This window comes from Myxine glutinosa, chromosome 9, assembly GCF_964187855.1.
Source record: "Myxine glutinosa chromosome 9, kmMyxGlut1.1, whole genome shotgun sequence".
NCBI classification, from domain to species: Eukaryota; Metazoa; Chordata; class Myxini; order Myxiniformes; family Myxinidae; genus Myxine; species Myxine glutinosa.
In genome coordinates this window covers 109,631,784-109,651,854 of record NC_136269.1, presented here as the reverse complement: position 1 = coordinate 109,651,854, position 20,071 = coordinate 109,631,784, and the positions used below count along the sequence as shown (strand labels likewise).

The 20,071-nt window shown below is 43.1% G+C and overlaps 1 protein-coding gene across 1 annotated transcript in view; it reads left to right on the top strand.

Annotated features, from left to right (window-relative positions):
* The window catches only part of LOC137435100 (cAMP-dependent protein kinase catalytic subunit PRKX), a 100,566-nt gene that overhangs the window by 66,408 nt on the left and 14,087 nt on the right, over positions 1-20,071 (top strand). Inside the window, exon 7 of the mRNA XM_078785121.1 lies at positions 4,898-4,993. Within this exon, the coding sequence (XP_078641247.1) occupies positions 4,898-4,993 (96 nt within the window). The remainder of the gene's footprint in view (positions 1-4,897; positions 4,994-20,071) is intronic.

The window sequence follows — 20,071 nt, the reverse complement described above, 5'->3', positions numbered from 1 at the left end:
CCAGGAAAGAAGTTGGAATTTCAAACAAGGTGGATCTGGGGTGAATTAGTGGGGGTAGTAAAGATCAAGGTTTTGGATGGGGGAAGATAAGAGATGGTGGTGAACAGCTGTTTTGAAGACCTGGAGGGAGGAGTGTGATTGAAGTGAGTGTGGGAGTTTGTTCCAGAGGCGGGAGAAAAGAGGAATGAAAGAGTGAAGGTGAGCAGAGAGCCGAGAATTTGTTAAACATCACACCTATTTACATGTTGTCAACAAAACACCTTTGTTCTTGACTAGAAACGTCCACTCTCTCGGGAAGCGGAAAGGGAGGTGGGGAGTGAAAGGGTGCTTTATTCTGTCCTCCAAATTTTTTTTAACTCTAGTGTTAAACAACAGTAGCAACTGTTTGAAAAGGTAATCATACATTGAATGGAATTGCCTGAATAGTTTGTGGTTTTAATAATTTTGAACTTCTGGTATGTGTGCCCCATGGAATGTCACGATAAGCTATTCATACACCTTAACACAGATTTCGCCCTAAGCAGAAAACCCCCTTGGGGAGGTGATCAAATGAAGTGGCTACAGCCTCCATTGTGTGAGCCTTAATTCCCATGGCTATTTTGGTTAGCATTGGATAGGTAACGATGGAATGTATCACGGTCAGACAGACAGACACCAAATTACATATTTTAGCATGATTACTTGAAAGTAAACTCTGTGCTTTACTTTGACTACTGTACTTTTTCCTTTTGCAAAATGTAACGTTTGCCTGGGAGAGAAGTCTTCTACAGTAAGTTGCCAAGCACGGTGTTGGCTTAACCATTAAGGTTGCCAAGCACGTTGCCAAGCACGGTGTTGGTTAAACGGTTAAGGTGGCTGGCTTAATATATAAAGGGTCTTGAGTTTGATCCCCTGTCGTGCCATTAAATAACACCAGGTGAGTTGACAGCCTGTCGTGCTTCTGAGGTTGGCAAAATGAGTAGTAGTGCTGGAAACAGGGGACACTGCATCAGCCGCACTCCCAACAATGATGCAACCAGCAGCCATAGGCTGCATACGAAATAGTCGTATGTTGTCGCGTCGACTGGTCTGCTAATGTGGATCCGTCGCGTCAAAGTGATGTGCTTTGCGAATGGCCAAACTAAAGGGAATCGCACTCGAGTGGTTAGCATCATGGTTCCCCTCCTGCCACACCGCTCAAAATTCAAATCCTGCCGGTTTCTTAAAGCAAACGTTTAACAAATTATATCTCCCCCAGGGATTGATTAGACTGGCTTGAAATTGTTGTGCGAGCGTAAATGGCAGTAACCAGGCGATTATGTGACCTTAAAAAAAATCCAGTTTATTTAAAGGAGACAGAACAACACGAATTGAGAATCCATAGAAGACAGATAGATGGACATGAATTAAGTGATAAATAAATACACTTAACCATATTATTGTACAAAAAACACATAATACAAAAGAATGGACCAAGGCCGACGCAAGCATACAACCATTCACTCACAATGGGGGGAGGGGGCGGGCAGAAGGAGAGGGCAGGCAAGCTCTTTCAAAGGACATAAGGATCTAAACAGCTCCATGGCGAGCAGGTTTCTTGCATGATCGGCACGGACCAGCTCACAGCCGCGGCACCCAGCAGAGAAGTGAAGAAGCATCCAGCAGAGCGAAGGAAGAGATTGGGGGGCAGAGAGAAGAGCGGACCTGCGAGCTCCTGATTCACCGAACCAGCTCCAACAGGCTTCTCGCTGTTACTGCCTCTTCTCATTCCAACTGATTGACCACCTCATGCGTGGCCCCTTTTATCATTTCCCATTGTGGCCATGCCCTCAGCGCCCAAGCATCCCCTCATCTCATACTGGCCCCACCAATCATGAGGCATGCAGCAGCTGCTGAAGGTGACATCATGTGGGCCGGCTGGCATCACTGCATCTCTTTAACCATCGCGGGCTGCGAGAAGGTTTTAAACGCCACACATGGGATGCAAACATGTACAAAATATTTTCTGGTCTGTCCTCACCTTACCTAATTCACACGACATACACGAATCACAGTACATGGCTACGACTAGGCCTGTAGGGCTAAGCAACATTACTACCTAGTATCGGTAGACTGAAACGTTCTTGTTTGTCCATGGGACAGTTTGGATTTAGCTCAACAATTGTAAACAGTGGAGTCCTTGACAGGAGCAAAAACATATGTGAGTTTTGCAACAGCAGCATCATGGCAAAATAAATGCCTATGGTATTTGCCTTTTTAACTGCTGGTGTGTGTTTTTTGCATCTCATTGGAGTTTGCATTGATCAAAGTTTGGTGGAAAGACATCGTGTCTATAACTGGATCCATTTTTATTTTTATGGAAGAGTACTTCCAGATGTCACTTGTGGTTTTTTTAGAGAGATCTGCCTTTGTTTTTTGCCTCAACTGTAACAAACTAACCATGCTTGGAATTCCCAACGTACTGACTTCTTGGACTCAGGCAGTGGAATTGGAAGGGTTAGACGTCGCCAACATGCTCAGGAATTATGATTGCTACTATGAAATTGTGATTTATGCACATAAGGGAAAATAGGATTATTGAATGTTTTTTTTTTTTTCTGGCCAGATTTTGGTAAAATGGGTGGACTTTTGAAACATTTTAGTATACTTTGCATCCTCGTTTCATCGTCAAATCTTTGAAGCCAAAAAATGATGCTCATGTGGAAGCCATTTAAGAAGTCAGGACCATTTTACCTCTTTCATTACCTCCGTCACCAAAGGTGGATGGAGGTTATGTTTTCACCCGTGTCTGTCTGTTTGTTTGTGAACAAGATATCTCAAAAAGTTGTGGACGGATTCGGACGTAATTTGGCAGAGCCGTTTATTTAAAGTTGCATGCATCGACACGTGTTTTGAAACACTCGCTGCAGCTCTTCAGCCTGGATGCCATGGATAACCTCTGAAATGTTAGCCTTCAGCTCTTCTATCATATGGGAATTGTTTTCATAGACTGTTTTTGGGGTTTCTAAACAGATAAAAGTATTGAGGGATTAAGTCTAAAGAAGGAGAGGTGGCCATAAGCCATGAGAAATGATGCGATCTTCATAAAAACTGTACTGACTGCATGCACGCTTGCATGTGCTGTGTGTACTGCTGCACAATTTTTGCTGGAAACATCCATCTCGTTTCTCCTCTTCAGTTAGCTCCCTGAAAAACTGCTGGAGAAAATCATTAATCTACCTTATGGATTTTACGGTATCTTCAAAAAATATTGCTCCAATAACACGCCATGTGGAAAGGGCACATCAAACACCAATTTTTTATTACCTCCGCCACTAAAGGTGGATGGAGGTTATGTTTTCACCCCTGTCTGTTTGTTTGTTTGTTTGTGAACAATATATCTCAAAAAGCCGTGGATGGATTCGGACGAAATTTGGCAGAGATGTAGCGTATGTGCCAAGGAGCGAATGATTACATTTTGGTGAAGATCCCGATTCGGATTCGGCTACTTGAATTTTTAAAGTGATTCTTCACCATTGGGAGATCGGGCCAAAAACGATACATAGCAGGATATCTCAAAAGGTTGTGGACGGATTTGGACGAAACTTGGTGGATCGGTTTGGTGTCTGACAAGGACAAATTGATTCGATTTAGGTGAAGATCTGAATATGGATTCGGATATGATAATTATTTAATTTTTTAAGTGATTCTTCACCATTGGGAGATGGTGCCAAAAACTATACATTGCAGGATATCTCAAAAAGTTATGGATGGATTTGGACGAAACTTGTTGGACAGGTTGTGTGTGTGACAAGGAAGAATCCATTCAATTTTTGTGAAGATCTGGATCCAGATCCAGCTAGTAGAATTAGATCCGGATCCAGGTAATATAGTTTTTAAAGTGATTCTTCACCATTGAGTGGCATGGCCAACGAGGCGGATGTATGCTCTCTACTGAGTACCATTCTAGTTAGTCATGCAATGTTTTATGATATTGTATGGGGATTCGCTGTGCCCCAAATCCTCGTATTCTGGTTATTCAGACATGTGGAGCCATGCCTCATCCATAAGGAAGGTGCAGTCTAAAGCGTGATCCCCGTTTCTGCTATGAAATTCTGGAGCCATTGACAGAAGTTTTTTTGTGTATCCAAGTGCAAGTTCATGAAGAACATGCACTTTAAAGGGAACAAACTTCCATTACTTCCACACATCTCTGTACGTAAAGGTCAGTGAGACACCTAGTTGTGACAAGCAGCTGAGCGATTTTTCTTGGGTTTCTTTGCAAACAGTTGCCAATATCCTGCGATGCCACATATGTCACGACCTTCGGCTGACCACTTCAAAACTTGTCTGCAATGCTATCGGTTTCCCAAAACTTTTCAGTCAACGCTTTTACATAATTCCGATGAGGCCATCGTCCTTCGCCAAATTCCTCCTGAAACAAATCATGCACCTCAGTAGTGTACTTCCCACCACAGTGAAAAACATGCTGCACCAAAAACACTCTTTCTTCCAATGTTAGGACCATTCATTATGGGACTCCTTGGGATTAAACCGTTGACATTCAGCTGGCGGAAGTTCACTTGAGTTGTCTCTCAGCTAGTGGGTATCTCGCTTGAGCGAGTCAAGGACACCTGCAAGTAAACAAATATACATATTGATTTTATAGATTAACAAACACATGAAACATAAGTATTTCGTTTGGTGCACTGTTACTTTTGAAACACTGATTAATAATATCATGTGTATGTTCACCAACATTCACTTGTTAGAAGATAGCAGAAACAGCTGCTGCTGAAGAGATAAATAATGTACTTAATAGAAGGTTAACCTGGGAAAATCTTTCCTTTGAACAAATTAATCTTCATGTGAAGCATGGTGGTGCTAATGGTAATGTGGTTGGGATCGTATGGTGAACAAGTTTTGTCTTCCACTGCAGGCATCCGCCTTTCTTTGATGATAACCCGTTTGGCACGTACCAGAAAATCCTTGCCTGCAGAATCGACTTCCCCAAGCACATCGATATCTATGCAAGGTCAGTGTTCATTACAAGCTATGATTGGACAGAAAGTCACAATTGATGCGTTTCAACAGTTTAATTGATATAAACATTTTTTTCAAATCCCATGACTATTGTGAACCCCTTTTGGGTGTTGGTCCAAGCTTCCTATTTGTCTTCCTATGCTTTCAGACATGCCTATTAATAAATTCCCCCATTTGTTTTCCTTACAATTGATCATTCACAAAATTTAAGTGGGAAAGGTTGTTTTTTGTTAACACTTGTGTTGAAGCTTGTGGAAGGGTGGAACAGAGGGCAAATGGTCAGCAGACAGTAAAATGGGATGAAGCAAACAGGAGGATGTCCTTTGGAGAACATTTCCATGGGGAGCCAAAGCAGAGCTAAGAAAGATCTGGAAAAGTGCTGAGACTGGGCCTCCTATAGTGAGATGTCAAATGAAACTGAGGGCATTGGAATCCGCAGCCTCAATGGGGTGGAGCGGGCAGTAGGGGGGGGGGGGGGGGGAGAGGAGGGAATGTGAATGTGAAAAGCAGAAACCATATTATATGTTGGTAGAGTAATAAGTTACCCTGTGGAGAATTCCAAATCAGAGGCTGGCTTTGAAGGCCAAATTGAAGATGTGATCTGTCCAAGGCAGGTTATAGCTGATGATGAATACCAGAAGAGAGAAATGTACTTTTCAAAGAGGATGACACATAATTTGGGGAATTTCCGAGCCTGTCCTTAGTCGTGGCCAAGAATATTGGCACCCTTGCACTTTTTTCAAATAACTCACAATTTTTTCTAAAAATAAGTTGAAATTGACAAAAGTATTTGGTCTCCACAATTCTTTATTTCACTGTTAAGATTGTAGAACCTTTGTTTTTGATTCAGAACTTAATATATTCTTTTAAATCAGAAAATAAAAAGAAATGGCATTGACAAAATTATTGACACCCTCGACTTAATACATGTTATCTCAGCCTTTGGACAAAATAACTGCAGTCAATCGCTTCCTATAGCCATGAATGAGCTTCCTACACCTCTCTACTGGTAGTTTGGCCCACTCTTCTTGTTCACACTGCTCCAGTTCTCCCAGATTTCAAGGGTGCCTTCTCCCAACTGCTGTTTTCAGATCTCCCCACAGGTGTTCAATGGGATCTAGATCTGGACTCATTGCTGGCCACTTCAGAACAGTCCAGCATTTTGTCTTGAACATTCCTGGGTGCTTTTTGGAGTGGGTTGTGGTCATTGTCCTGCTGCAAGACCCATGACCATCGACAGAGACCCAGCTTTCTGACACTGGGTTGAACATTGCGCTCCAAAATACCTTGGTAATCTCCTGATTTCATGATGCCATGCACACATTCAAGTTACTCAGTGCCAGAGGCAGTACAGAAACCCCAAAACATCACTAAACCACCTCCATGTTTGACTGCATGGAAGGTGTTCTTTTCTTTGAAGGCTTAATTTTGTTTTCTGTAAACATAGAGATTATGTGCTTTACCAAAAAGCTCTAATTTGGTCTCATCTATCCACAGGACATTCTCCCAGAAGGATTTTGGCTTGTTCATGTGTGTTTTGTTAAACTCCAGTCAGGCTTTCTTATGTCTCACTCTCAGCAGTGGGGTCCTCCTGGGTCTCCTACCAGAGAACCCCCTTTCATTGAGTTGGCGACGGAGGGTGCGAGTTGAAACTGTTGTACCTTGTGTCTGAAGGTCACCTTGAATCTGTTTGGCAGTTGATCGAGGTGCTTTCTCCACCATTCGAACAATCCTTCGCTGCAATCTTCAATCAAGTTTTCTCTTGTGGCCACGTCCAGGGAGGTTAGCTACAGTACCATGGGCTTTAAACTTCCTGATAACGTTGCGTACGGTGAACACAGGAACATCAAGGTCTCTTGAGATGGACTTGTAGCCTTGAGATTGTCCATGCTTGGCTACAATCTTGTGTCTGACCTCCTCAGACAATTCTCTGGTTTTCTTTCTTTTCTCCATTCTCATTGTGGTACACACAGTGGCACAAAACAGCAGAATGGCTCCTTTTCTCCATCCAAACTGGTTTAATGAGTAATTTTTATATTGTAGGCACCTGCAACTCACCACAGGTGAGATCAATTCCAAAGTAAAGGAGAATCACCTGCTTGAAATCGAATTACTTCCAACAACTTCTCAAAAGTGCCAATAATATTGTCCAGGCCATTTTAGGATTTCTGTGTGGAATAAGGTAAGATTTAATAGTTTTTTCGGTTTCCTTTTTTTCTTTTGTTCCACTGCAAACCAAGGAAATACATACCGGTATGTGGATATCAAAAGATTTTTTAATTTCAACAATTTTCTGGAAGAAATGGTGCATTATTTGAAAAAAGAGCAAGGGTGCCAATATTTTTGGCCACGACAGTAGATGCAGGGATGAAAGTTAAAATGTCGAACATTCATGTATTAAATTACCTGTTCCAGATTTTTAAAAAAAAAATTCTAGATTAGCACAAAGGGGGCCACAGATTCCTGTTGGAAAAGCAAGGAAGAGTCTTGCATAGGGTGGAGTCTGAAACATTATGCAATGTTTTCAAGTGATTAGATATTTATGTAAACCAAGAACAAGATTAGTCCCAGAAAATAACTTCTCAGTAGTTAAAAAAAATGTGCTCCCAGAAGAGGAACCATTATGAGAACTGAACCGCTGGACGGAATGAGTTGAAAACTGGTGGTTCTACTCGGGGTGTGCATGAGAATGTTTTAGGGGGTATAAAAAATTTTTTAGTGGTCCCCTGGATTAAGGGAGGTGGAAGGACCCCAATTCTCTCAACGTAAATTTACCGTATAACACCACCTGGTGGTAACCTGTATTACACGTTATAAATCATGAAGGTGGTGCAATCAACCTGTCCTTACGGGTGGGTTCTTTGCTGGTAACTTTCAATAAATTTATGAGTGGGAAGTATGGGAGAGCTGATGGTGAGTGTAATATGGAGGTAAAATAACATGAGAAAGGTGGTTGGGTCAGAAGATAAATCAACCAGGTACAGTCAGGGTGTGAGAAACAAAGGAGGGTTCTAATGAGGGTTTAATAAAGTATTGCAGGGAGAGGGAAATGATGAGAAGGCTCATGGACCGAACAGACAGACCAGACCACAGGTGATCGATCTATCGCATCATTGGAACAAATGACAAAACAGCAAATATACAAAGACATCCAGTAAACTTGGTTATAGTAATGGACATACTAATGTTTTACCCCGATTTCAGGAACTCTAACCATAGGTGGATACTAATAATACAACCTGCAGGACTTCGGTTATGGGGAATTGAAGGGAGGTTCTGGGGAACCGCCATCATCAATCAGAGCTGCAGGAAAAAAAAGTGTATTTTTATTTAATTAAATGTTTATTTGTTTTGTGGTTGTTTTGTATCATGTCTCGTCTCCATTAGGAATTTCTGAATTAGTTGAGGCCAGAGTTATTATGAGACAAAACCAAACTTACTCCCATTAGCAGAATCGTGAACCCTTATTCAGCGGGTCTGTCAGGTAGATGCCCTAAATTCTGCACAAATGACTTTTCTTTGGAGACCAATCTATTGTGAATGGTTTTAGAACCTAAGTAAAGTTTCTTCAATTACAACCCTACTTTTGTATTGCTTTACAATGTGACACATCCCAGCTGCATTCATTTGAGCTGTTTTGACTGTTTTTAAAAATATATCATTTTGGTATCCCATCCATCCTAACTAAGCCAGACGGTACCACACAATTAGCTCTTTACAGACACTAAATCCTCAGGCCGATAAAGAATGGTACCGGTGTTATTTCATGAAGAGAGTTCTGCAATTCATTCTCTGAAACACATCGTTGGAGCATTGCAGTGATGGAAATTTGGCAGGGCCTCTAAAATATTCTTTGGATAGCCACTACAGTTCCTGTTTGACTCATTTTGTCTGGATTTTTGGCCGGAAACTCCAGACATGCTGCTTTGGAATGACATTGTATCCCATGCTGTTACCAACTTACCCTGGCCTGCTTCTGAACTATCTCAGAGTAAACTTTCCGATGTTTTTTTAGAGGAATTTTCTTTAATACTTGGATCTATTTTTCTTTTTCTTCTTCAGCCAAATGTTTTGAGATCCATCCCATTCTGGTTAATATCCATGTGTGGTCCTTAACTAAATAATCCCAGGCTATGTGAAAGTTCATCTTGAAAATCCTGGACGTATGAATGGAATACCCATTCATAAGTTGTGATAGATCCTGTCTAATTAACAAAGGGTTGATAGAATGTTCTGGCATCTCACCGACGTTCAATCAAAGGGTCGTAAACGAGATGAGTCTTGCTATCCCTCCAATTAATATTTTAATTCCCTTTAATTGTATTTTGTTTGTTTAACAAAATGAAAACCATTACTTTGTCCTTTTGTTCATCAGTTTCCAAGGATGCTTTTGAATGGGCCTGTTGTCTCTGCCGCATGGTGTCTTTTATTTAAGGAGACCATTCTTTGGTTGTGAATATCGTTAACGAGTGAATATAACTGACATTTCTGAATATAATATAATACGAGAAAGCATCTGAAAATGCAAAGCTTGTCCGCGTACGTTTGTATTCAGACGTCTTCTTCTTCTGTATGCTCAAAATAACGAAAACAGTTAAAAATAAATACAAAATTAAAATTGATGATTTTATGCGAACTTGACCTTTGAGCTTTAGATCTAAAAAAAAGTAATCAGCTTCTAGATTTTTATTGGTGAACCAATTGTGTGACCCAATATGTAAATTCCTAAAATTTCAGGTCAATTGGATGAAATTTGACGATGTTATGCAACCTCGACGTTTGACCTTCTTATCTAAAAAAACCAATCAACTCGTACCTATTGATTAGTGAACCAATTCAGTGACCCTATATGGAAATTCTCTAAATTTCTGGTCAATCGGGTGAAAATTGGTGAGTTTATGAAAGCTTGACCTTTGACCTTTTGATCTAAAAAAAACAATCAGCTTGTAGCTTTTGATTTGTAAACCAATTCAGTGACCAATATGTAAATTCTTAAAATTTCAGGTCAATTGGATGAAAATTGATAATTTTATGTCACGCTGACCTTTAACCTTTTGATAAAATTATTGATTTGTCTTCTCCGTATTATAATAAAGCTTTGGTGAAAATTTGATGACAAAACTCAAATGGTAAAACAGTTACAGCCTGGACACACACACACACACACACACACACACACACACACACACACACACACACACACACACACACACCAAAACCCCGTCTCCTGCTGTGCATGGGACAGGCCAATAAATCCGTTTAATATTAGTCAGTTACTTCCACGCAATATACAAATAACCACTGGGTATTTCTCATTTAATGTTTCAAATGTATCCCTCATTGGCTCGCTCCTTTATTCACCTAAAAGAAACGGTTGTAATGCTTTAAAAATGAGTTTGCTTTGACTGGTTAACTTTGACTTGTTCTTTTTAACTCAACTGGACTATGTCCAGCTGAGTTTTTGTCGACACCCAGTGTCCGTCGTCCGTCGTCCGTCTGTCTGTCTGTAAACAATTCGACGTCTTTGCTCTAAAAGTCACAAATATTAATTAAATTTGATGAAACTTGTTATGCAGCATCTTTAAGACATAAACAAGTTTGGGAATGCATTTGGGCGTTGCACGCCCAAAAATGAGCGCGGCAGGGTGGCCATATTGAAAAATCAATTTTTGTCATATATTTTTAGCACATATAAACTATATAGTTTGTGGTTCTATTATGCATATTCTAACCATATTGATATAGACCAGTTGAGTTCAGGTTCCCTGGAACCTCTCTAGTTTACCTGTGACATGTCGCAGGCTTCGCATTGCTGCTGGGGTCATTTTTGAATTGGGGGTCGATTTTTATTGTTGTTATTGTTGGGGGTCGATTTTTGAAATGTGCACCCATTGGTCGGACAGCTGCCAGATCACACATACTTCTGTGGCTTGACTCTATCCACCATGGCACACAGACGAAACGATATAGCCACCATCTTGTTTCCTGGTGGGCCTAACACTGGCCTGCAGGCCTTTGCTGAATATAGCCTTTGTTGAATCAGATGTCCATTGGCTTTGGTTGGGTCGAGTGTTAAATTATTTGTAAGGTTAAATCAAGCTCGACGCGCCTTCATAAAAAATAGCGTTACGTACTTTTTTGAACGGCCCCATATGCACATTAAATATGCGTTCTCCAATCGACCCATTGGCTGTTTCTCTTCACAGCATCCATCACAGGCTCTATTCCCATCATCTTTTGCAATTCATCATTTGGCTTCCTCTCTCTCAACGATACTCCATACATCCACCGAACCAATCGACCCATTGAAATAAAAAATGGCCTCTAAACGGTGGTGTTTTTTAATCGACCCATTACTAATGGAGTTTTTTCATTGCCCGAAATTACACTTACCTGAAAGGCAAGAAACCCGGGGTGTGTTCAGTTACTAAGCAGCTTGCTTAGCACTTGCCAAGCCAGACATTACTTATCAACGGTTTTGAATGGAGTGCTTGCTTGAATGCTTAAGCCTCTTGGCGAGCTCTCTACAACAACAACGGGCATTTTAAAAGGCCATTTTCCCTGCAAGAGCGGGGGTTAGCCTTGCGGTCCCCATGACAATGTTCTCCATTTTGCCCTATTTTCTGCATCTCCCCTTGTTAACCCCCTGGCCCGCATTTCTTCTTCGACCATCTTTAGCCAAGTCTTTCTCGGTCTTCCCCGTCCTCTACTTCCTTCCACATTCATTTCCATCACTCTTCTCAACCAGTCACATTCATCCTTCCTCAACACATGACCAAACCATCTCAAACTGTTTCTCTTCACAGCATCCATCACAGGCTCTATTCCCATCATCTTTTGCAATTCATCATTTGGCTTCCTCTCTCTCAACGATACTCCACACATCCACCGAACCATTCGCATTTCCACCCTTTCCAGCCTTCGTTGCTGCTCTACGTTAATTACCCATGTCTCGCTCCCATAAGTCATAACACTTCTCACACATGCAGCATACACCTTTCCCTTCAGCTTCAATGACTCTCCCCTCCTCGTCAGCACGCCACTCAGTTCCCGAAACTTCTTCCATGCACATCTCACTCGAGCAACCGTTGCCGAGTCTGATCCACCTTCTCCATTCAGCATGTCTCCTAGGTAACAAAATGTTTTCACACCTTCCAGCTTCACGCCGTCTCCAAGATCCAACTCAACATTTCCTCCATCTGCAGCTCCCCCTGTGCACACCTTACACTTGAATGTAGCTGCCACACTGGTTAATGACCCTCTCAGACCACTACATTTTTGATGTGGTTCAAGCTGGTGATTAGAGCTGGTGGCTCGCCAAGCTGGCGAGCTCTCTACAACAAACGTGATAATTGAACACTTGGTAACCCCAATGTTCTTGATGCTCGAGCCTAGATCTACTGTAATCTTTATACCTCAGAGAAGATAATAACATGACCCTTCCTCCTGTACGGAGTGGGTGTACTAGTTGCATGAAACCAGACCCAGTTGTCCGTCATACTCGTAATTGATATTAAACCAAACCCTGTAGACCCTCGGAGATGAATACCTTCAACAGCAAAGATGAGGGAGTTGGGTGGACAGAGGAGGTGAAAAATGCTTTTTTTGTGTCACAGGTTGTGACCACAGGGTGGTTATTCTTGTTCAGAAAAGAGTTGTCAACCATAAATGTGCATTAAAACGGATGTACTTTGTTCACGGATACATTATATTTGTCCAAATGTTTTTTGCAGGATGTTTGCACATATTTTTTGGCTAATTTAAATACTAGAAACAGGAGCATAATACCCCTTCCTTTACTGCTGTCGTGGCAAGGGTGGAAGGGGACAGTGGGGGTGGTCAGGTGGTATCATGTTGCAGGTTGTGACCACTGTGTTGTCATTCTTGTTATTAATTTCTCATCTTCTTTCTGCATGTTGGATCGAGATGAAGAGCCACCGAAAGGTTAATTTTTCCAATGTTAATTCCTTATGAATCCCATATCCAAATTGTGTAGGAATTGTATGTGATTTATAGCTCTCTGTTTAAATAAAGTATAATTTATGTGGTTGTTTTTGTAAGGCATTGGCATCTACTTTCAGGCTTTTACAGCTGTACCTTTTCACCACAGTTGAACTGCCATACAATATCTATATCCCCACAATCAACCTAATATGTCCCATTCGTAAGGTAATCACCAGCTTGAACCACTGGCATTAGGCCAGTGCCACCTCCAAACTCGTGCAAAGGTCTCAAAATGACGTTCCGGGCTCATTTGAGGCTTGCCATAGCCGCTGCTGACAGCATGCCTTGGTTTCACTCTCCCTTCAAAGAGGCCTATTTAGTGGAAAGCTGATGGGAAGCAGCTGCACACTCCCACTCTATTGCAGCCATCCTGCCTCCCCCCGCCACATTTGCCCAGACCTCCCCACTGCATGTTTGTTGTTTTGCCCCATGGGCAGCATCAACAAATGAATATGCTGCTTTCATGTCGCATCACTCCCCCTTCGCCCTTACCTTTACCCTCACTTGCTTAAGCTCCCTTTGGACTTGCATGAAAGTATGCTCATTATTGATTGCATTCAGTTAGTGGTACATGTACATTATGTACACTATCACCATGCCAATAATTTCAGGTTTGTAGATTTTGAGCCAATTTGGATGTGGTTTGAAGAAGGAGCCACTTGAGTTGTGGTGTGAGGATGACTAATTTTGCACCCAGCTCAGACTCATGCACAGAAGAACTGTTATGGAAACCATTGCTCAGTTTGGCCATCTTAGGCACACACTGCTTTTGTGCATTCTTTCTTTGTTTTCTCACACAAATGTTTTCACTTATGGCACGGCATGTGTACAGTTTGTCAAAATGAGCTCCGTCCAAACAGTGACACACCAGGAACTGGGCCAGGCAGTAGTTTAACCTTTTGCTGTCACGTTGAGTGATCCTCTGAAACACTGTGCTGAAGTTTATGGAGTCGTCACTTGGTGATAACCTACATTGAGCATTCCTATGTTAACGTCGTCACTGCCACCTGTCGTGTGTATGTTAGATGTGCATACTTGCATATCTGCACCTGCAGCCGAGTGGGTTGGTATTCCAATAATCAAATGGATATTGCTGCCATGTCATTGGTGTTAGCACATGGGTCCTCAATAAATTATCAAACCAGCTTATTTCAATCCACTCCGGGATGATGGCCTCCATCGACTCTTGCCAAGTGCGAAATGGTGATCATGAGCAGACAAGCAACTTGTATCCACACCAGTGAGGAGAGAGAAACGAGTCTAACAAAATTAGATGAAACAGCCATCTCTAGAACACGCAAATGCAAATAACTGTACCCTTGAGGTTCGCCAATTGTAAAGGGCAGTTTGTCCGCCCATTGACTCATTGTCGGCATTGTCGGCATTGTCGGCTCATTTGTCGCACCACATACAAGGCTTTCATCCGCAGCTCAATGGAATACTGCTCTCCCCTCTGGGCTGGTGCTCCTGCCTCACACCTAGCTCCTCTTCACACTGTTGAAACCAAAGCGTTCAGAATAATTGGAATCTCCCGTGATGAAGCTACCTCCGCGGGCCTTTCACTCACTCACCGCAGGCAGGTTGGTGGTCTTTCTGTCTTCTACCGACTCCTCTCCGGCCTTGCTCCTCCAGCTCTCTCTGGGCTCTGTCCCCCAAATATTCCTGCAGGTCGCACAAGATCTACCTGCAACCCTCTTATGGTTAAACTGCCAAAATCAAGACTCTCTGCTCACCTTCACTCCTTCATTCCTCTTTTCTCCCGCCTCTGGAACCAACTCCCTCACTCTCTTCAATCCCACTCCTCCCTCCAGTTCTTTAAAACAGCTGTTCACCACCATCTCTTATCTTCCCCCATCCAAAACCTTGATCTTTTCTACCCCCGCTAATTTCACCCCAGATCCACTTTTTTGAAATACCAACTTCTGTCCTGGAAGTCCTTGGTGTCCTTGTGTTTATACTTCTCCCACCCCCCCTCAAGCCCTCTCCCTCCCACACATTCCCGATATCCCTGCTCTCAAATGTTATGTTTATGTGCTTGCCCTTCTCTCCCCGTCTTGTCTACCACTCCCCTTTTTATATACTTTGTTTGTTTGTCTGTTTGATTTGTTTGTGTGATAAATGTTAGCTCTTTCACGAGCCTCGATTATGTATACAAAGAAAATAAATTTTAAAAATGTTGTGTCAATCCAAAATACAGTACATAACAACAGCCTGGCCCTGCTTGGTGCCAAGGAAGTAGGGAGGGAATAAATTTTAAATATTTGTCATTCCAAAGCACATTTGACCCAAAAATATTTTTGGAATGAGAATGGCAGTGGGTGGACCAGCCTAATATATGGAAGATATTATTATCGGGGGAGAAGATAAGCTAGGGTATGTAGACATAATGAGAAGTAAGCACAGGATTTGTTTTAATATGATTAGCTCAAATGACTGAAGGGAGGACTGAAACTTGAGAGAAGCTGGAAGATGGTTCCAAAGATTTGGAGAAAGGGATTAAGGAATATAGGGGAGCTGCCCACCTGAATTTGTATGGACAAATAAGTAGTGGGTTGGATTATAAGCTTGATCGAGCAAGTGTAGGTCTGGATTGAGATGGGTGATTGAAAGTGTGTGATGATGCAACGTAATAGCAGAGATGGAAAATTACAGTGAAACCAAACAATCAGCACCAGTAATGGCAGATTGCAGGTTTCACTGTATAATGGCAGAGGCATCTCTCGCCTTCACCAGTTCATCCCTTCATATCTTCAAATGTCCCGTTCAGCATTAGACCAAGTACACCGAGGCATGCGGTGAGGCATTCACGGAAATGCAGTTTGCTTTAGCCACTTGGAAGGAGCATAATCTGGCATTCTCTTTTGACATGCCAATGATCCTCGTAGCTTTGGGTGCTACAGGATCGAAAAGCACCAGATACGATATCGTAGGAGCTCCAACCGACGGTGGGAAGACGTACTCCATAAAGCTCCGCATGAATGCCTTGTACATGTTGTGAGTTGAGAAGTACCAAGGGATGACGTGAGTCTGCAGAGAGGGTGTTGAGGTGGTACTTGCCTCTTGAGGCCAGCTTTAAAATATGTGCCTCTCGAGGATTTAAGAAATGGCTTTTAGTACTTGTTAGAACACAAAAAATTTCAAGCAAGTAATAAACTTTTTTTAAACATTCTGCAGTAAATGTTCTGTTGCCATTGCCTGAGGACAACTCCTGACATCCTGGAATTCCTGCCTCAACAGAATCTCCTTCACCAGTTTATCCCTTCAAATCTTCAACTGTCCCATTCAACATTAAACCCTAGTACACGGAGGTATGTGGTGAGGCATTCATGGAAATGCAGTTTGCTTTTTCCATTTGGACAGCCCAATGTGGAATTGATGGAAACTTAATGCCACTCAGCATACCTCGCAACCACTGTCAGTCTTTCGACAAGCCAGAGCCCGGCATAAAGCTCACCTGCTATCAAACGTATACAGCATCTTACCATCTGAGGCATGTCGTGCCTGCTGACATCTGGTCAAGTCTGTACACATGCTTGGATGGATGCATGGAATCTCAAATAAGAGATCAGAGTTATCTCTATAGACATCTTTCGATCCTGTCTGGTGCCTAGCTTTATTTTCCATGTAGTCTACTAATAGTATTGAGGGGTTCCTCCTTGAATGGCTATCTGATCAGAAACAATGACTTGCTCTTGATGGCATTCAGTCTCATGAGTCCTAAAATGCTGCATGCAATGCAATGCAGCATTTTAGGACTGACCTTGTTGTATGTGTGTGTGTGTGTGTGTGTGTGTGTGTGTGTGTATGTATATATATATATATATATATATACATACATACATACATACATACATACATTGTTGCGGATCTCTGCACCGCCCTTTTCCCCTTACCTTTTCCCCTTACCCCTTTTCCCCTTGTTGTTCCGCTCTTTCACTCCCTCTCTCTGTTCTCTTCACCCTCTCTTTTGCTCAAGGTCATCTGCCATCTGCTTGGAAATCTGCCAACATCACCGCTTTGCACAAAAAAGGTGCAAAAACAGATCCCAGCAACTACAGACCAATCAGCCTTCTCTCAATTATCAGCAAAGTCATGGAATCCATCATTGCTTCATATATGAAATCTTTCCTCTTCTCCAATGGCTTGATCTCTGATCATCAATTTGGTTTCAGACCTGGTCACTCTACTCTGGACATGCTGCTTCTGCTTTCTCAACAATGGATGGAGGTCCTCAATGCCAAACAGGAAATTAGAGCTGTCTCCCTTGACATATCACGTGCCTTCGATACGGTCTGGCACCCTGCTCTGCTCACCAAACTCTCCTCTTTTGGTATCCTTGGAAATCTCCACGCATGGCTGGCGGACTTCCTCTCTAGTCTTAGTCAACGTGTGGCCCTGAATGGGTTTCTCTCATCTCCTCTTCCTGTTCAGGCTGGAGTTCCCCAAGGCAGTGTTCTGGGCCCTGTGCTTTTTCTGGTCTTCATCAATGATCTCTCTGACTCTCTTGAAAATCCTCTCTATCTCTTTGCTGATGACTCTACTCTCTGTCGCTCCATTCTTCATCCCTCAGATCGGCAGTCTGCAGCCTCCTCACTCTCTGCAGACCTTGACAAAATCACAGACTGAGCAAACAAGTGGAACATGTCTTTCAATCCTGACAAATCTCACACTCTTATGATGTCTCTCCGAAAAGACCGACTGGACAACCCTCCCATCCACTTTCTGAATAATCCTCTCCAAGAAGTTCTGTCACTCAAGCTTTTGGGTCTCACTATCTGCCATGATCTTTCCTGGGAAAACCACATTTCAAATCTGGCCTCCAAAGCCAGTCGCCGACTGGGCATCCTCCGTCGTGCGAAGTCCTTCCTTGGCACACCTGAGCTCCTCACCACATACAAGGCTTTCATCCGCAGCTCAATGGAATACTGCTCTCCCCTCTGGGCTGGTGCTCCTGCCTCACACCTAGCTCGTCTTCACGCTGTTGAAACCAAAGCATTCAGAATAATTGGAATCTCCCGCGATTAAGCTAACTCCAAGGGCCTCTCACTCACTCACCGCAGGCAGGTTGGTGGTCTTTCCGTCTTCTACCGACTCCTCTCTGGCCTTGCCCCCCCCAGCTCTCTCTGGGCTCTGTCCCGCAAATATTCCTACAGGTCGTACAAGATCTGCCTGCAACCCTCTTATGGTTAAACTGTCAAAATCAAGACTCTCTGCTCACCTTCACTCCTTCAATTCCTCTTTTCTCCCACCTCTGGAACAAACTCCCTCACTCTCTTCAATCCCACTCCACCCTCCAAGTCTTTAAAACAGCTGTTCACCACCATCTCTTATCTTCCCCCATCCAAAACCTTGATCTTTTCTATCCCCGCTAATTTCACCCCAATTCCACTTTTTTGAAATACCAACTTCTGTCCTGGAAGTCCTTGGTGTCCTTGTGTTTTATACTTCTCCCACCCCCCCCCCCCTTCCCACGCCTCCTCCCCCCAAGCCCTCTCCCTCCCACACATCTCCCTGCTCTTAAATGTTGTGTGCTCTCAAGTGTTTGTGTGCTTCCCCTTCTCTTGTCTTCCGCTCCCTCTTTTTATATATTTTGTTTGTCTGGTTGATTTGTTTGTGAAGTAAATGTCAGCTCTTTCACGAGCCTCGATTCAGTATACAAAAAAAAAGGGGGGGGGGGGATTAGTCCCCATGTCTTTGACTGACCGACGGGACCCGAGGCCTATGACGTCCTTTCCGGGCAGCGTTAAATAGGGTTGTAGGATCAGATTCGCTATTACCTAAGTACTAACGCTACCCTGAAACGAGGAGATAAGCCTCGCCCGAATCACGGGTGTTGGTGGATACGCCGAGCGGTAGCGAACCCGTGACCCGAGCCGTTATCAATGACTAGACCCCGATTCAAGCAGTTCTTAATCGTGCCACGCTTACCCAATGAGGGAAATCACAGAAACGGTCGAATTCAGAAGAAAAGGAATAACAAGATTTATTCCGGTCCCTCGAGCGACGGGGCTTGCTTCGATCTCCCCATGGCATCAAAGTTTGAGTGTTTTCCCGTTCGTTTCTTTGTCAAATTTCCACTGGGTATTTTGTTGTGTATGTGTTATTGTGTGTTTCTATTTGGTTTTGGTTTTGTAGTTGTTGCAAATTTGTGTGTAATTAGTCGTTTCTTTGTTCACGCCTCGTGCGGCCTGGTGTCTCGTGCGGCCTCCTCGTCTCGACTTGTGCCCCGCCCCCTATATCTCGTTTTTCTTTCACCTCTGCTCCTGCTTTCTCAAATCCACGTTCTCACTTAGAGACTTTTCCCAGATTGTTTTTCATGGTTTTGTTTAAATATTTATTTAAATATGTTTAAACCGCAGCCGTGATGCTGACGCCGCCCTCCCCCCCACCCCCCAGAATTTCCATGTGTTAAACGTTTCCCGGTGTGTACCCTGGATAAGAATAGGTACGCCGTATCCCTGCGTGTCATAAGAGGCGACTAAGAGGGTTGGCGTCAGGAAGGGCATCCGGCCATAAAAAAACATTGCCTCAAAAAGAGAACCATGACAATTACAACTACATATGGGCAGGGTACAGCCCAAAGTGGAGATCGGTTTCTGAGGTTTGGGACATGGAATGTAGGGACAATGACAGGGAGATCAGGAGAAGTGGTGGAAGTATTGGTCAGAAGAAGAGTGGACATATGTTGTGTGCAAGAGACGAGATGGAAGGGAAGTGGTGTGAGAATGGTGAAGGGTAGGCAGGGACAGAAATACAAGTTTGTGTGGCAAGGGTGCCTGGAGGGCATGAATGGTGTTGGTGTCCTGTTTTCTGAGGAGTTTGTAGACAGTGTGGTGAGTGTGACTAGAGTGAGTGATAGGTTGATGATGGTGAAAATGATGATTGGAAAGCTCTTGGTGAACGTCATCTCGGGATATGCTCCGCAGGTTGGTCGAAGCAATGAAGAGAAGGACAAGTTCTGGTGTGCGATGGAGAAGCTGATGGAAAACGTGAAAGATGAGGAAGTTGTTGTGGTAGGAGGAGACCTAAATGGACATGTGGGAAGGAGTATGGATGGTTTTGACGG